The sequence below is a fragment of the Maylandia zebra genome, linkage group LG5, assembly GCF_041146795.1.
Source record: "Maylandia zebra isolate NMK-2024a linkage group LG5, Mzebra_GT3a, whole genome shotgun sequence".
NCBI lineage: Eukaryota > Metazoa > Chordata > Actinopteri > Cichliformes > Cichlidae > Maylandia > Maylandia zebra.
The window spans coordinates 9,700,272-9,717,370 of NC_135171.1; the positions used below are offsets into that span (position 1 = coordinate 9,700,272).

A 17,099-nucleotide genomic window follows, 5' to 3' on the forward strand; every position below is an offset into this window, starting at 1 on the left:
TCAGATAAAGAATATGTAGAATTACTGGTTTCATTTTTCTGCCGTTATCTTTCAGACGCTCAGTTCTTGTCCATTAAATAAATGGCTTTATTAAAACATTACTCACAGAGAAATGGCATGAGTTTGAGATAAACTGAAAAACATGTTTCAGGAAATAATGATACCAAGTCTGAACTGAATGCTGTGGCATTAAATTAAGCTGCACTTTGGCAACCATTTCCCAAATGACACTAATTTTAAAGTATAGTGGCAAACCCTGCTGGAATATTCATTTTTCACTATTCTGGTTTGACCTTGTAATGCTCTACTTCGCTGGTTAACTAACCAGTCCTCATTCATTTCCAGCCTCCACAAACGTCTGTTTTCTATGAGAAAAAGCATCGTTAAAGTCAACAAATACCACTTATCTTACCAAAACAGACAATGGTAGAGAACCAATGCCAGTATCTTCAACTTGACACCAGTACGTCTTAGTTGAAACATTTGGTAATTTATCTGTAACATTTTACACACCACAAACAATAAAACCTTCATGCCTTGACCTGGTGTTTTCCTAGATAAAACACAGATTTTCTTTGCACTAAAATTTTTACTTTGTATATACACTATTTTCTCTGCCATGCCTTCCACAGCATGTCTTTTATCCTGTCTTCCTTCTCTCTCCCCAACCAGTCACAGCAGATGGCCCCGCCCCTCCCTGAGCCTGGTTCTGCCGGAGGTTTTCACCGGTTCGAAGGGAGTTTTTCCTTCCCACTGTCGCCAAGTGCTTGCTCATAGGGGGTCATATGATTGTCGGGTTTTCTCGTTATGTATCGCTGTAGGGTCTACCTTACAATATAAAGCGCCTTGAGACAACTATTGTTGTGATTTGGCGCTGTATAAATAAGATTGAATTGAACTGAATTGCCTTCGCACACATATAAATATGGCTCACATCCTATTCTTAATCCATAGGTTTTCCAGCTATAACAGCTTCAACTCTTCTGGCAAGGTTTTCCACAAGGTTTAGGAATGCATTTATGGGAATTTTTGACCATTATTCCAGAGGTGCATTTGTGAGGCCAAGCACTTATGTTGGACGAGAAGGCCTGGCTCACAGTCTCTGCTCTAATTCATCCAAAATGCGTTCTGTTGGTCAGGAGTCTGTGCAGGCCAGTCAAGTTCTTCTACACCAAACTACTCAATCCATGTCTTTATGGACCTTGCTTTGTTCACTGGTGTGCAGTCATGTTGAATGAATGAAGAATTTTAAAGTATTTCAGTATTGAAAAGTTGAAAGTTGTTACTTTTCTCTGTAGGAAATTGTTAAATAAACTCAGTAATGCTGTAATTTTACAAGTTAACAAGTTGCTTGCTAGTTAGCAAAATGGAGAAGTTAGCCACCGAAGTGGTAGAACAAAACAGAGGTAAAAGGATGACATACTGAACCTAGGCACACCTTTAACATCAACTGAACCAACATACGGGATGACATACTGAACCGCATGTCACCTTGACATGGAAGCAGCTACCCACATCACCTTTAGAGCACCTTTAGTATCTTGTTGAGAGCTCGTTTGCTGCCCTAATTGGCTAAAAAAACCAATTTCTATAAAGCTACAGCAGCACCAGACACATGGAGAGTTTGGTCACTCAGTGAATCAGCATTATTTGTGCATTGCCACAACTGCTATTGAAATTTTACTGAAGGCAAGAATAACTGTAAGCATGTAAAAATGAATGAAAAGCCATATAAACATGAGTTGAATACATACGTAGAAAAGTAATTTAGCAGATTTAACGCAGAAAGGGCAAATCAAAGAGAAAGTGAGAGAACGCCGGCGTGTGGGGGTAAGTGTGTTTGTGCATTTCTTCAAAGGGAAAAGCAAAATGATTGACCGAGTTTGTGTGCTGTGTGGAGGCAAAACTTGAAGCCATTTGGGTCATCAGACGAGAGCAGTTTGAAATTGTTAGCGGAGATGTGGATTTGTTGACAGCGTGATCGCAAAACCGCGGAGCACAAACAGCAGCTTGTTTGAGATTCGAGTGAGAAGGTTGCACATGTACCTTGTGTTACAGGCTTGAACTTAAAAACTGACGCATGCCAGTGTAAACTACAAAGCTAACAACTGATGTGTTAATGCTGTCAGCATCTTAACAATGTTTACCCTCGTTTGTGCCCTAGTTTCCTTTAACCCTGCAACATTAAACAGTACAAATGCTAGTGAGCATAGATTCCTTCAAAGTGACTCTCTGAACTGCACGGACTTGTTTGCTGTTTGCTGTCATCAGCACTTCTCCAAGAGCCAAACAAACCCAACAGCTGCAATTGTGATTCTAAGCAATAGGAAATAATTTTCCTGTTCAGAGATTACAGTGGTTGAGAATCTGGTTTGGGAAGTGCAACCATTGTGACAGTCTCTCATTAACTGTAGCACATTGGAGGCTTCCTGTGGAGACAATTACACATATGGCCTTTGACAATGTGATAGCGCCTTTTCTTTTTCTTTTTCACACAACAACAGAAGCACATAGCCTCACATCTAAAATGGCTGCATTTAATTGCCGCTTGTACATGTTTTATGCATCTGTTGGGACAAAAGTGGAACAAACTGCACTTTTTCTCTTTTGCTATTACCTGATAAAATTAAGTTAGTTACATTTATGAACTTTAGCTGGGAAATAACAGATATTCACACACAAAGTGGGCAGTGTGAAGAAACAAACATTGCTGGAGGACTTCTTTTGGAAGCGACTTTGGCTATTATTGTCTGACACTCTCAGGAGACCCAAGGAAATATGTAAAAAAGACGCAGCATTAAAGGCCTCTGCCCTTCAAGAAGCACCGATCAGTGAGTTAGGTTTTTGCACAGCTTTGACAGCGCACCGACGAGCCGACAAGCTTCGTCTTGCTATCATGTGTCTCCCTGCCCTCGAGGTTCGTGATGATGCCTCTTCGACCGCCCATGTGTTCCCACGCCCATGTCCTCATTTCCCTGTTTTAAACTCTCATTAGCATGCTCTCAGCCTGCTAGGTTTCACTTTAGTTGCATTGCGTTCGCTTGTTTATCACAATATCAGCTGTGAGCGTGGGGAACGAGGGAAGAAGTGCAAGGGAGGAGGAAAAAACGCTGCATTTGTAGCCCCCGCTGCGAGCATCTTCTGGGCACCCACAGAGACTGATCCATCAGAGGTAAGGTCCTCGTGCATACTCCAGTAGTCTCCGGCCCAGCATCAGAAAGGTCATCTCACATTAGATACGCTGTGACAGAAGGATGTCTCTGCAGCAATTTATACTAACCTCAACTTCTGGCCCTCTCCATAACTCTGCTCTCTATCTGCAACTTTGTGTGCTGATACTTATCTCTTGGTGAGCTCGTATCTTGATTCACATATTTAGTCTGGAGAGCGACACTCCTGCTAGGCGTGCACTAAGGAAAACACAGCCTGTCTTCCTCTGTGGTGATTCCAGACACACTGTAGGAATGTGGAGCTTCATGCTGCTGTTGTTATTGTTGTTGTTGTGCTGTCTGTCTGGCGAAGCCTCATCTTGTTATTGTACTTTGGTTGATGATCACCCATGATTACTTCATGAGTAATGAGAGGGCACTCCAGCTACAAGAGGTGCCCCGACGACATTGCTGTTTAGGAAGAGAATATCATTAGAGCGAGTGAGGGCAGCGTCCTTGAGTCTCTCTTCCTTCTCGGTCGGATCGACTTTATGAACTGCCTCTGACACGTAGCTGTGCGCCTCAGATCAGTGGGGCCGAGACATGCTAGCAGCAGCACTGCTGCTTTTTGGGAGGAAGAGCCAGAGTTGCTGACAACTTGATGAGGTAGCCTATTGCCCGGCACAGTAGCAGATGCCCAGTGACCTTAGAGTGAGGATAGAAAATGCATGGACCACATTTTATCTTTCAACTCTGCAAAAAAAGTTTAACGTGTGGCCAGTATTAAAAAGTTTCGTGCTAGGGGAAAGATGCAGGATTTTACAGCATTTTTCAGTTTTGGTCTCTTGACTTTACCATAACGATGTTGTACAGTTCACATTTGTATTGGCTGAGGTGTGGCCTAGCAGACAATTATGAGCAACTGCCTGTGTCGCCACATCTGTCAGTTACCAAAATCCAAATGGGTGAGTTACACACTGGAAGAACCGGGCTCAATTTGTATAAATTTATCAACACATTAGCTGCAAATTTTGATATTTTCATGAAAACGTGCATCGCCTCTAAACAACTCTCCCATCTAATTGCACTTAGAGTGGCTACTTCATAAATGAAAATAGAAATGAATGAACCTGCAAGTAAAAGTCAAATCAGAGAGCTAAATAACTGATTTGAAACAGCGTTCAGGTAAAACAGTTGTGATAGTACACAGACACTGACAGCACAGTGTGGGGAATAAATATATAATTCATGCTCTGTAGCCCTCTTATTGATATTTTTTTCATCTTCAGGTGCACAGATATTGTGCTGTATTGTAGATGATTGTTTCCAATGTGTATAACATCACAGAATTGCTTCATAGTGACTCCCGCTATTATCACTGGCAACATATTGTATTCTAACACTCACACTTAAATGCCTTGTGTATGGTGTGTGCATTGCTACTGCAAACAATCCCAAAATGCAGTGTTGCCGAAGTCAAAATGCCCATTGTGAATATGAATATGAGTCACATAACTTTGATATGCAAAATATTCAGAGAACTGTTGCTGCTGGAATGTTTCACAGTCGCTTCTTCGACTTGTTTTTACTGTACTTGAACATCAGCCCTGAAGCAGGGCTGAGCGAAGGCGCCGTGTACCAGGAACCCAAGATATCTCTTTTATCTACATTTTATACCACATATCACTGCTGTTGCTTCATCATCAAACAGTAGGACTCTTTGGACTCTTTCACTTGGCTGCATTTATCCTACATCTAGCATACAGCCCTTTGCAGCAGCTATTCTGTTCACTTCTTTTACTCTCCGGTGCTCTTTGATTACTCTGAAGCATTGCTAATGGTAAATGAGATTAAGATCACCTATTGTACAATCCAGAGTGGTGGATTGTACAATGGGATTAGCAAAGAGTGGTGAGCACAGGGTTCTCATTGCTCAGCATGTAGTAGAAGGAGGTTAGCAGGAGGTGGCCTGGAGCCTCAATGTCAGTCCCTGTGTGCAGCTCGTCCGACGCAAAATCAGAGGAAAGGCTGCTTGACATTTCCTCTGAGTTGCGGTGCCACATCAGCTTATTTCCTGCCTCTTGTAATTTCTTTTCTTTTCCGTTTATCCTCGTTCCCAACCTCTCCACCCCCATCCGCCCGTCTTTCTAGCCGCCTCATCTTTCCCTCCTCGTTCGCTCGGTCTTGCTGTTTCTCTGTCACTCCTCTTTGGAGAAACAGAGGAGAGCGGGCATGAAAGAAAGAAAGAAAAAAAAAAGAGAGGCGCTCTATGCCGTTACCATGGCAACTGCATCTCAGAGCCGAGCCAGTAGTCTTCCACAGACGTGCGTGCTCCCTCCCTCGTTTTCCCTCCACTTGGCTAGCTTAGATGAAAGCTCAGCTCTGATGAGAGTGAAGAGAAAGAGGCAGAAGAAACACGAGGGAAAGGCTGCACTTGTTAGGGAAAAGTAGCGTGTCATAACCCTCTGAGGAAACAATACACCGCTCCCTGTAATGAATTATTATTACTGATGGCAGATATCAAAGGCAGACCTTGTCAGTAAACTGCACCCAGCGTACAACAAAGGAAGCATGCAGCACATTCTGCCCTCTCAGATTCTTTCTTCTCCTCCGCAGAGGTCTCGCTGAGAGCGGTGATCGAGGCCGTTGTGGGTAATAGTCTGTTGCAGGAAATTAATGCCTTTGCAGAGCTTGACTGCCTCGCTCTGTGACATCAATCTGCGTTAATTTGGTAATTAATCTGATTTCAAGAGATGTCTCAATAAGAGACCCCATCGAGCGCCGAGCCCGCTCCGGATCGTGTGATTTGTATTCTCTCTTACGTGTTACCTGCTTGAACGCGCGTCCTCGACAGGCTTTCTCATTATCGGCTGGCGTGAATCGAAGATATCCCTTCAAAAGCAACAGTAGCTATCGATCTGAGTATGGTTATAAAATGTGTCACGCTTGGCTGTGGGCTTGCTAACGTGTTTGAAGTGAGAGTGAAAAATGTCCACAGCCGTGAACAGACACTGTTAGAGCGGAGCTGCTCTCAGGTAATTTGTTGCTGTGAACACAGCACAACTGAGACAGATATATTCACAGAAACGGCTGTAGATGAATGCACCGTGTCATGTAGCCCAGATGGATCTTAAACGGTGATGGTGGTGGTGGTGGGGGAGGCACGTCAGCTTCTGTTTCTCTTGGACAGAATGAGAAAGCGCGCAGCTGTAAAGCACGCAGGGGAGAGGCTCGGTGTTTTCGGCTTGACTGAATTGGACCAGGGGAGGACGCCGGTGTTGTGCTTCCTCCTCCGTCAGAATGCGATACCTGAGCTTTACCTCTTCACTCGGGGAAGTTTACTTGGCAGTCATACCCACGATCCAGCCAGTGACAGAAAATTGATTTGGCACCTCATAGCTCAGTACTCAGCTGGATCAGACAGCGAGGAGGAAATGAGGCCCTGAGCAGACATACCAGTCCACGCTTCACTTTTGTCCCCAAGGAGGAGAATTCATTTCTGTCAATTTGCTGTGATTGTAAGTAATGGTGCAGTTGTGATAGAGCTGCAGACCAGGAGGAGGAGGAGGAGTGAGAGGAGGGGTTCACACTCCTTTAAACACGTGCGTGTATGTCAAGACCTCTGGTTGGGAGTCGGGAGGGGACTGTCTTTTCCTCTGAACCAGTGTGAACCGGTTGTGCTGCCCATGCTGGCTGTGATTGCCTACAATCCTCAGGTGCATTATTTTGATGTGATTTGCTGCTTGTGGGGCATAGAGACCTCCAGGGTCATATACAGTATGGATTATATACAGCACAGGCCTTCAGGGGACTTCTGTATAACGCAAGCATTTTTCCTGCTATGCACATTATCTACACTGCCTTCTTTTGATCAAAGGTTAAGGAAGAACGTGTTCCTGGGTCATCTTTTTTTGTTTTAATTCGCCCCTAGACTGAAAAAATAATGAGCAGCTTCTTCATTGTTCAGTAAATTGCAAAAATAAAAGCAGGAGCAGGAAGTTTTAACTAGTGTGTATCTGGGCCATTCGCACTAAAATGTTTCACGGCTTCAGAAGCTTCATGCTTAAATCGCTGCTCTCCGCTAATGTTCAGCAATCATACAGTGAGAAATCCATTGTTGGCAGGCAGAGCTGCCTGTTCCCTTTTAACAGACGACTAGGCAGTGCACACAGTGTCATTTTTATTTTTGCATCTCGCACGTAAATGTATCTAACCCACGTGGGCTTCCGAGACATTAAACATGAAGCCTCAGCGCTGAAACAAGACTTCTCAGAAAAGAACATAAATTATTACACAGAAAATCTACAATGTGAACAGAATACCTCTCCTGTGATGGCGTTTCTAAGTACTACAAACAAAATCTGAGTCACAAAAAGCTTCCTTGTTTAAAACTGAAAAAAAAAAAAAAGTAATATGGTGCCAGGAGATGGGGGGGGGATATTGCAAACAGAAGTCCTTGATGTATCCTCTCCATTAGTCATTTTATACGAGACAGCCTGTTTTGTTGATGCATGTTTGCTCCATACCATATATAACACTGGCTATTTACTGCACATATTGTGACTGTTACACAATAACCTGAACACGCAGGCATTTTAAGGGAAAACCTCTTTCATATCAGCCTGGAAAACTTCTTCCTGAACTGAGCACAAAGCCCAGAAAAAGAGAGAAACAGGCTAAAGCTCACTAATTACCACTCCAGACTCAGAAATGTTGCTAAAGCAAGGTGAAATGCCACATAAACCCTGGAAAACTCGCAGCCTAAATTTGCACCTACTTCTGTTTTTGTATAAATTTAATTTGCGAGTATTGTGTGTTGTAAAGTAGGTGTAAAGTAAGCCTTTAACGCAGACTTCTCCACTGATGTAGATAAACGAACACATCCTAAGCTAATCTACAATAAGCTAAAACAGGCTAAACTAATCTAAGATAAGATATATAAGACTACAGTTTTTATGTAGTTGTATTTTTATTTAGTTTCACTTTTATTTCTTTACTCCACTACAGTTTGGAAGGAAATATTGTGATTTTTACTTAAAAAAAACCTTGTTTAGTCACTAGTTAGATAAAACTGACACAAAAATATGCATCCATGCAAATGCTAACCTACCAGTTTTGCAATGGATGCTTACTGCTGATTCCTGAACCAATTAAATAAACTGAACCTTTACTTGTTGCATTAAGTTGGTAGAATAGTAATTCAACAATGCATCTGCTGCAACATTTCTACGCTGTGGTTTCTAACTAGTGCAGAGGTGTCTGTGAGAGTGTCTTAAGTGTCTTAAGTGTTTATCTTCTGGGCCTCTGTTTAGACGTGCTAACAGTACACACCTCTGCAAACCGATATAACTGGCTGCTCTGCTGTGTGTCTGCAGTTGCGGTTATTGTTCTATCCACCCACACCTATACCCTGCAACTAAAGACAGCAAGCTCCAACAAATATCCAGGAAAATTAACACTTGACTTCAATCGCTGATGATACATAATAAACCTACATAACTGAAACAAAGCGTCTGCTGCTCTCTATGCATTTTTAGATTTATTAGGCAGAATGTTTTCTTTATGCGACGAACAACGGACTATTAGGTTTAATAACTTCTGTGCACATATGCACTCAAATCAGACAGACTGAAGAATTACAGGCGTAGCTGCTGATGGATAAGTAATCTCCTACTGTTACCCTTTTTTTCTCTTTAACAGCTGGTATTTGAAGCAAATACTGACTATAGCGCTCACAACCTGATTTACTTTTTTCTGGTATTCGTCGCCTGAGTGTCAAAACTTGCCTTGCTTAAATAGATGATCACTATCTGGCTCAGTGAGGGATTTTATAATTAAAGTAAATGCCCTTGACGGCAGCATGAATTATGTCTTTGCAAGTGGTGTTTTACAAAGAAAGCATAGCTTTTAGAATTTATAATGAAGGCGCCATTATGGTTTGGGAATACATGCAATTGTGTTTAGAATGTTTCACTTTCTAAAATTTTTCTTTTTCTTTTTTAAAGAGGGGAACGATTAATGACGGCGATATAGCATTGTAGCCCTGCACGCAGTTATTTTTCATTATAAACTTGATATTATATATTTGCAATGCTCTTGTCTCTTCTCAGGTTGGTGTTACTTTGCTGAAGTGACAGACGAAGGCCTCGAGTCAGAGGTGAAGAACGCAAACAAGGAGTCCTCCCGGACAGCAGGGGGAAGCAGCAGACATGCAGGACTCAGCCTCTGACAGTAAAATAGCGAAACAGGTGAGCATGGATCTCATAGTGCTACGAGGCTACTGTTAATGCTACAGAAATCTAGTTGGTGGAAACAGTAAAAACATGATATAATAACTTTTATATAGTAAATTTGGAACTGTTCTAAGTAAAAGTTAATCTGAAAAATAATTGTTGTCTACACAACCAAAGTCTTTGTTCTTCATTAACCTGTTTACGTCTACTCCATTATCTAATCTTCTTGACTAATCTGTGCCAGACTATTCCTGTATCTTGTAATGCCATACACACATACTGGATAGTGTATAATCACCAGTTGCTTTGGAAAAATGTGTGTTCCTCCACTGGTTGAAAGTGGTTCCTGGAGGCTGCTGGGTCTTGCTGCGTGAAACTATAAAGAAAGTGAAGCACCAAAAATCTCAGCGTGATTGTTTTGCTTGCTAGCTCATTTCTGTGTTTGAATGGAAGTACAGTGGTCCCTCGTTTATCGCGGGACTTACATTCTAAAAATAACCTGCGATAGGTGAAATCCGCCAAGTAGCCAACTTTATTTTTTTACAATTGTTATAGATGTTTTAAAGCTGTAAAACCCCTCACTAAACTTTATACACTTTTCTCAGACAGGCATGAAAATTTTCACATTTTTCTCTCTTGTTTAACCACCTTTGTAGAAAAATAAGTCCAGTATTATGTTTCATTGACATTGTTGTGTTTGTTGGGGAGAAAACTGACAGACACACAGTACAGCACTATAGAGTCACACTGCTAGCGAACGAAGATTTATGTAAATTTGACAAACTGAACGCATTCTGTACTGTACAGGAGGTCTACAGCCAATCAGGATGCAAAACACAATGTGCTGTAAAAAAAAAAAAAAAGCAAACTGTTGCAATGTGCTAGTGAGCAAAGCGACTGCTGTACGGTTGCAATAGATGACTGAAAGTCTGTAGGCCTGTGTAACTGGAGCTGCAGTAATCATTTTCCCGGGAACTGCCATCAACCTCCTCCAGCCACTTCATACCCGTCTCTAGGCCTGTGTGGTCGGGCTTATTCGCTTAATCCTAGATTGTCACCAAGATTGTCACATGTCCAAAATGGTGGACAAGAGATAAATGTATTTATATGAATTAAACTATTCAGGCAGTCATGCTAACTTAACAAATGTTACTAATGTTCATAACATGACATATTGCAATTTGGGGTATACGAGATTTAAAGTCTTTCCAGTGAACATCATTACTAGACATTGTGACGTGTCGAGCCATATACTACTTAGAAGTGTAAGAAAGAAGAAGAAAAGTTTTGGCTATCGGTTTTGTTAGCTAGCAGCAGTTGCTATTTAGTGGGTGTGGTGAGAAACTGTCACCAGCTCACAGGCCTTTTTATAGCCACCACTGTATAATGCAGGTCTGACTACTGATGTTGAAATGTATCTAAATATAACTCAGCTGTTTTATGTTTAAGTGTCTGCAAAAATGATTTGTGTTTATGGATTTTTTGTTTTTGTTGTTTTATTGAATATATTTGTGTCTTCTGACAGTTTGGCACCGAAGCTCATAACTCACACAGATTTTTGCAAAATACAACTCTCACACTTAAAAAATAGTTTTTGTCCAAGCTGTCTTCTCAGGACAGAGCTTTCATCCACTTATTTTGTCATATTTCAGCACAAGATTCTTTCATGTTGCCATAACTTTCTTTCTTGTAGAGCAGAGTGGTTGTATTTCATTTCAGATTGTTGTTTAGCGATTACTTTAATGACTGAAACTCAGGCCCATTTACAGCAGATATATATTATAATGTATTTGCCATTATTGGACTTAGTATGTGTGAAACTGCCATTTTAAAGTGTGAAAACATTTAAACAGATTCAAGTGTCTGTTCTGTTTTTGAGACTTTTAAATCTGTCGTTTCATTTTCTGTATATTCTTTTATGTAAAGGACCAGAACAAGCACATGGATGGACACAGAGAAACCGATGACATGTCTGAAAAGACGTCTCCCAACAAGAACCTCAAATCTCCCCAGAAAGGCTCCAAACGGCTTAAAACAGCCCCCTTTAAAGTGACCCTACTGGATTCCTCCGAGTTCGAAGGAGAAACTGAGGTACGCCAGACGGAAAACAATTTGCATTTACACGTTTTCTGGAATTAGGCTTATCGTGCTTTGAGCAAACAGTTGGAAAAAGGGAACATTATGTTTTTCCCTTTGTTGTTGGTTCCCTCTGTGGGCAGTTGTGTGTGTTGTATAGTGTTGCACAAAGCGGATAAAAGGGGCAAAAAGAATAAAAGCGAGGGTGCCATGCTGAGAACTCACCAGAGGGTGAATTCAAAGAAATGTTACACATTTCTGTAATACACACAGAGACAAAAAAAAGTCTTCATTCCACACAAGAGATGTGTCGTCATTACACTGCAGAGTGAAACAGGGCATTTGCCGCTTGCTGAGAAGGGAAACTGAATGCATGCATAAGTGAGGACAGAAGCGATAGATGTAAGTCTATTTCTATTATAAATACAAGGCGTCGACTTGAACGTGAACTTGGAGTTTTATGACTAGCAGCAACATGCACCTCAGGCAAAGGAGGCCTATCTGTTTTTTGGCTAAAATATCTTTTCAGGATGTGAAGGATGTCGTTATATTCAGTTACTTGACTGTGGAGATGACTGGGCAGCAATATTTCAAGCTATGTGACGTTTTAACTTTTTATCCCACTCAAAAGAAATCTGTGTGGATGTACATCAAAAATCAGGAAGTGAATAGCCTGTCTGGAGCCATCCTGTGTGTACAAAAGCTTAGCGGGCACAGTGTTACAACAGATGGATGTAGCCATTGGTTTCTGGAGTTTCATTTGATGTATTTTGGAGCTAAGACTGACTATATTTGGATGACACACTCGATTAGCAAACTCCATCCAGAAACTGTTCATTAGCAACAAACTAATGAAATCCTAGAAATTCAAAAAATCTCTGTAATAAAAATAACCATCCATTGTACAGCCATTGTTTTCTAATGGAAAAACTTTAAATCTGAACTGTGAAGAATATTCTAGGGTGGGGTAAAACAGATTTTTGTAACATCTTGTAAACATGCTTTGGAAACTGACATTAGATCAGTTTTGGCCCCTTTAGCGATTCTAAATAGCATTACAGCAGATATTGCTGCAAAGACACAAGTGTTGCACCACATCGCATCACTTTTCTGCTTCCCCCGAACCCTAGCAACCACCGGCAACACAGCACATGGACACAGAAGGAATAACTGCGCTCGCGACCAAGAGTCTAATTCAGTTCAGTTCAATTCAGTTTTATCTGGATCAACTGAAGGCTTTTCGGGGAGATTTTAGACTCAGCTAGTTTTTCACCATCACTCTTAGACAGGATGTTTCGAACTAGAAATATTGTGGAAATTTAAGAAAACAGCCCCATGTATTTGTTTCATATTTAAGGACATTCCCTGCTCAGAAATAACTCCAGGATTCCTCACAGTGTTACTGTAATGTGATCCAAAGAAAGTATCTAGACACCACATTTCAAAGAAAACTGTCCTTTGTTACAATTCTGTATTCTTACGCTCCTTATTTTGCAAAGAGGACGGTGGAAAGGCGTTTCTGTGAACGTGTTCTTCGTTTACATTAGTAATTCCTCGATACAGCAGATCCTACTATTTGTTCTCTTTATGTTCACCTTATGGTTACTTGGCAGTGATGCTTACAGGCAGTGTTTTTGAACAGAAACGGAATTTTTTTATGGCTGTTTTTAGTTTCAGGTTGCCAGTGGTTAGTATGCCCCCCTATGCCCCTTTAAGCTCCAGTGACACAGTTCAGTAGTATGCTGAAGGCAAATGAAAATAGTAAACTGCAGAACAGGCAGCCGCATTTTGTTGTTTACTGAGTTTAAATAACTTTCATGTATATTAACTATTATAAAGCCTGAAACTCTCTTTATAGCCACCTGGCACTGATATATTGAACTCTCCTGTAAAAGCGTCTTTAAGTTCAAGAATCACATGGTTACATGATCATATTAAATAATTTGGTTACAATATTGACCAAAATTATAGTGTGAGGCTGCCCAGTTATACTGAGTAATTCCCAAAGGTGTCAATAAATTCTGATTTCATTGCATTTTTTAATAAAAAGCCCCCAGCACAGGCTACTAACTGGGTGTAAAGAAATCTATATACCTATTACATGATTGGAGACCCGGTGCAGTCAAGGAGAAAATAGAAGAACAATATTATTATGAAGCAACCCTCAGGACACTAACGCACAAGTGCGTGAAACCTTGTGTATGTGGTGTGATGACGGAGGAGGGGGGCTGTTCATTTACAACAGTGTGTGAAGTAAGACCATCAGCATTGGTGTTCTGGTGCCAACCTCTCCGAGCACTGTGAAAACATCTGGGTTTTATCCGCACCTCAACAGACAACAGCATTATGCTTATGAAAGCTTTGGTATTGTAAGTGCACATCTGGATATTTGTCTACCTACACACGTTTTGTAAAAGTCTAGTTTGCCGACGGTCTCGGACTACAGGCTTGTTCCTGCTAGGATAGAAGTTTTTGAACCTTCCTCATACTTCCAGGAGTAATCATGAGGAACCTGTGAGGAGGCAGGATACACCTTGGGAGCGCTCTCACTGGAGGAGGTGGTACTCACGAGTTAATTAATTCTCTGAGCCTCCCTGCGGCCCTCAAACAGGGAAGGACACACCACACCCTTACCCACTTCTCTCACCCAGCCCCTTCCTTCATGCTTGGTCATGCTGATGTGTTGAATGAGGCCATTTTGGGTGGAATGGCTGGTTAGTTGACATCCAAGATTTCCCCGTCTATTGAGGTGTTTTTTTTATTTTTTATTTTTATTTCGCTGTTTAATTGCGCCGGAGCAGAGAGCAAATAGATGGGATCACTTCAGTCACGGCTTATTAAGACTCCAAGACTCCAGTGATTTGTTTATTTCATTCTTTGTGCCGCCTCCGATGGCAGCGTGCTCTCGTTGTACATAAACAGCGCTGCTGTCGGGGACTCGCTGACTGACAAGATGAGAGCTTAGAAGCACTTCCCAAGTGTTCCTCCACCAACCTCCCTTCACTCATTGTGACGAAAAGGAAAAATACTTTTTCAAACTCTACCCTTGAGATATTAAGGAAACAGACAGCACAAGGAAAAAACTGCTTCAGTTTCCCTGGCAACTCCTCGCTCAATCTTGTCACCTCTTAAAGTAGGCCTTGTGAAAGGATAAAACTGTGTATGCATACTTATAAAGTGTTTTTCTTGTCCTATATTTACTATGGAGTATAAGCCCATGCACAAATTGTACTCCTAATATTATATTCCCTTTATAATACGTATATGCAGCCCAGCCCAGTGAAATATGCGCTGCTTGTTTAAAGATATTCGTACACAGTTATATGCTAATTAATATGGTCACATCCATCACTGTCTGCATTTTTTTGGCAGTCATTCAACATCATTCCTTTGCATCCTGCTAACTGACCTCCTGATTTTTTTTATTTATGAGGTTTTGAAGTTTTCATTTTTGGATTTGAGTCAGATGTTCCACTATTTTAGGAATGCAGTGGTATGGATTTCAAAGGAAAATGTCAAAATCGTTATGATGGACAGAATTCGGCAAGAGTATACAGCACCCTACAGTCTTTGATGTTTTGTAGTTTTGCCTCCGTGCATCACCACAGTGAGCTGTAAGTCAGGCATGTGATTGAAGTCCAGACTTTCAACTATAATTCAAAGGATTTACAGAATGTTTGTGTAAAATGCAATTTTTATACATAGTGCTTCATTTTCAGAGGTTCAAATTAATGGGATAAACTAACATAAATGTAACATAAAATAAAAGATTCTTTTTAATAGTTGAATTAAAAAAACAAACAAACCAAAAAACTGAACTTTGCAGCCAGTGTGTTTCCTCCTTTGAGTGCTCTTCTAGACCTTTAACCCAAATTGGTGCCTAATCAGTTTTGCAGCTTTTGATCCAGAATCTTCTACATTTCTCCTGCAGATTTATTTTTATTGAACTCCATGCTTACAGTTTGCATACACCAGAATAAATAGATCTCTACCAAATATGGCTGACTGTGCCTTCAGTAGTGTGACAGAAAATATTTTCTTTTGTGTGTGTTTGTGGACACACACACACAGAAGCCTGTTTATTTAATGTGACAGGAAATATTACTAAAATTCACCTTGAGTTCTGTCAATAGTAAGTATCAAATCTCTGCCTGTAGTGCAAAGTCTAGTATTCTGCAGCATGTCGCAGTGACTGTATAACCGCACCAAATGAGTTATTAAATTGTGTTTAGGTCCAGAGAACCTTAAAAAGCCCTGCTGCCTAATAAAGTCTGATAGTGTATTAGTAACCCAGTTCTTTCCATATTAAAAGCTAACTATTACAGTAAAAGGCACTTAGAGTATGCACGTACGATAGTCAAAAATGTAGCAGGCACTGTTTCTCTCTCTCTTGACCTTTTTCCACACTTTTATGTCATGTATGTTTGTCTTTGCAGAAACACTCCAAAGGACAGACCCTGATGGACATGGTGTGTGAACACCTTAACTTGCTGGAGAAAGACTACTTTGGTCTGACCTTTGCCGACACAGACAGCCAGAAGGTCAGTGAGTTGTGTACCACAGTAACCTCTCAGTGCATAAACAATGCTCGCTAAACAATCTGTATTCCTCCCAGTTTTTTGCTGGCACTCTCTGGGGTGCGCTATCCATCATTCAGAGAAGAATGGAAAATGGAAATGTCCGTGCTAAAGTCTGGGCCTGGACAAAAGACATTTGAATAAGTTGTACAGTTGAAGAAGAAATGAAAGTGCCTCATCTACTCTTTGCAAGATGCATATATGAAATTTAGTGATAGAAATATTTCTCAGAGGCAGAGCTGCTCCGGAGGTAGAATAATTTCATGGGTTGAGTTAAATCTCCACGGGCCCCAGCTAAGAGCACAGTTGAGAAAAAATTGAAGAGCTAAAAAGAAAAGTTAGATCAAAATGACTTCAGTGACTTTGCTGTTTCTTTCATTTATGACTATGGCAAGGTGAAGAGTAAGCAGGATGACTTTCTGCTTTTTCTCAGGCAATAGCTAAAGGCAAGTTTTAACTTTTAGGTCGCACCGGCTAATTAGCTAATAAAATTACCTTATTGAGTATTTTTTTATTTGAAATTAGATAAAGGAGAAAGGTTCTCAGTGTTGGTCGTCTAACCATGCATGGATTTGTTTGACTAGGTTTTTTAGAAATGTATTAGGTACGCAGTAATCAGTTAAAAAGATCGATTAGCAGACTGCACTCATAAACTGCACACATATCTGCTAAATAATGCTAAGCAGCAGATTAATAAATGCTGAACTGAAGCACAACCTTCTTGACAGGCTGTACCACACGGGACCATTTTTCTGTGAGATATTTCTGTTAAAAATGCAACAAAAGACACGAACATCACAAAGAGGGTCTAGAGGTCCAGTTCAGCCAGTTTAATTAGCAGAGGTAAAGTATGGCAGACAGCTATCGGCTACAGCTGCAGGTGTCTTAACACCTGTCAATCACAGCAGCCGTTGCCTTTTATCCAGATGGATGGGTTATAAAATATAGTTAGCAATTAACATAGGAGTCTTAACAGCATTAAATCATTTCTAGATGTGCTGAATTTCAAGCCTTGATGTTGCCACTTGGTGCTGCTAAAGATACAAGTAGCTGATTGCTGCGTT

At 40.9% G+C, this 17,099-nt stretch overlaps 1 protein-coding gene across 12 annotated transcripts in view; it reads left to right on the forward strand.

Moving 5' to 3' along the window:
- The window catches only part of LOC101479109 (band 4.1-like protein 1), a 95,392-nt gene that overhangs the window by 43,192 nt on the left and 35,101 nt on the right, over positions 1-17,099 (forward strand). For 11 of the 12 annotated variants that reach the window (XM_023153744.2, XM_023153745.2, XM_076883709.1 and 8 more), the window contains exons 2-4: positions 9,260-9,397; positions 11,309-11,473; positions 15,895-15,999. In XM_023153744.2, coding sequence (XP_023009512.2) covers positions 9,359-9,397; positions 11,309-11,473; positions 15,895-15,999 — 309 coding nt within the window. In that variant the 5' untranslated portion in view covers positions 9,260-9,358. Of the gene's footprint in view, positions 1-2,997; positions 3,173-9,259; positions 9,398-11,308; positions 11,474-15,894; positions 16,000-17,099 lie in introns of those variants that run through there. The other variant, XM_076883708.1, reaches the window with a different exon arrangement.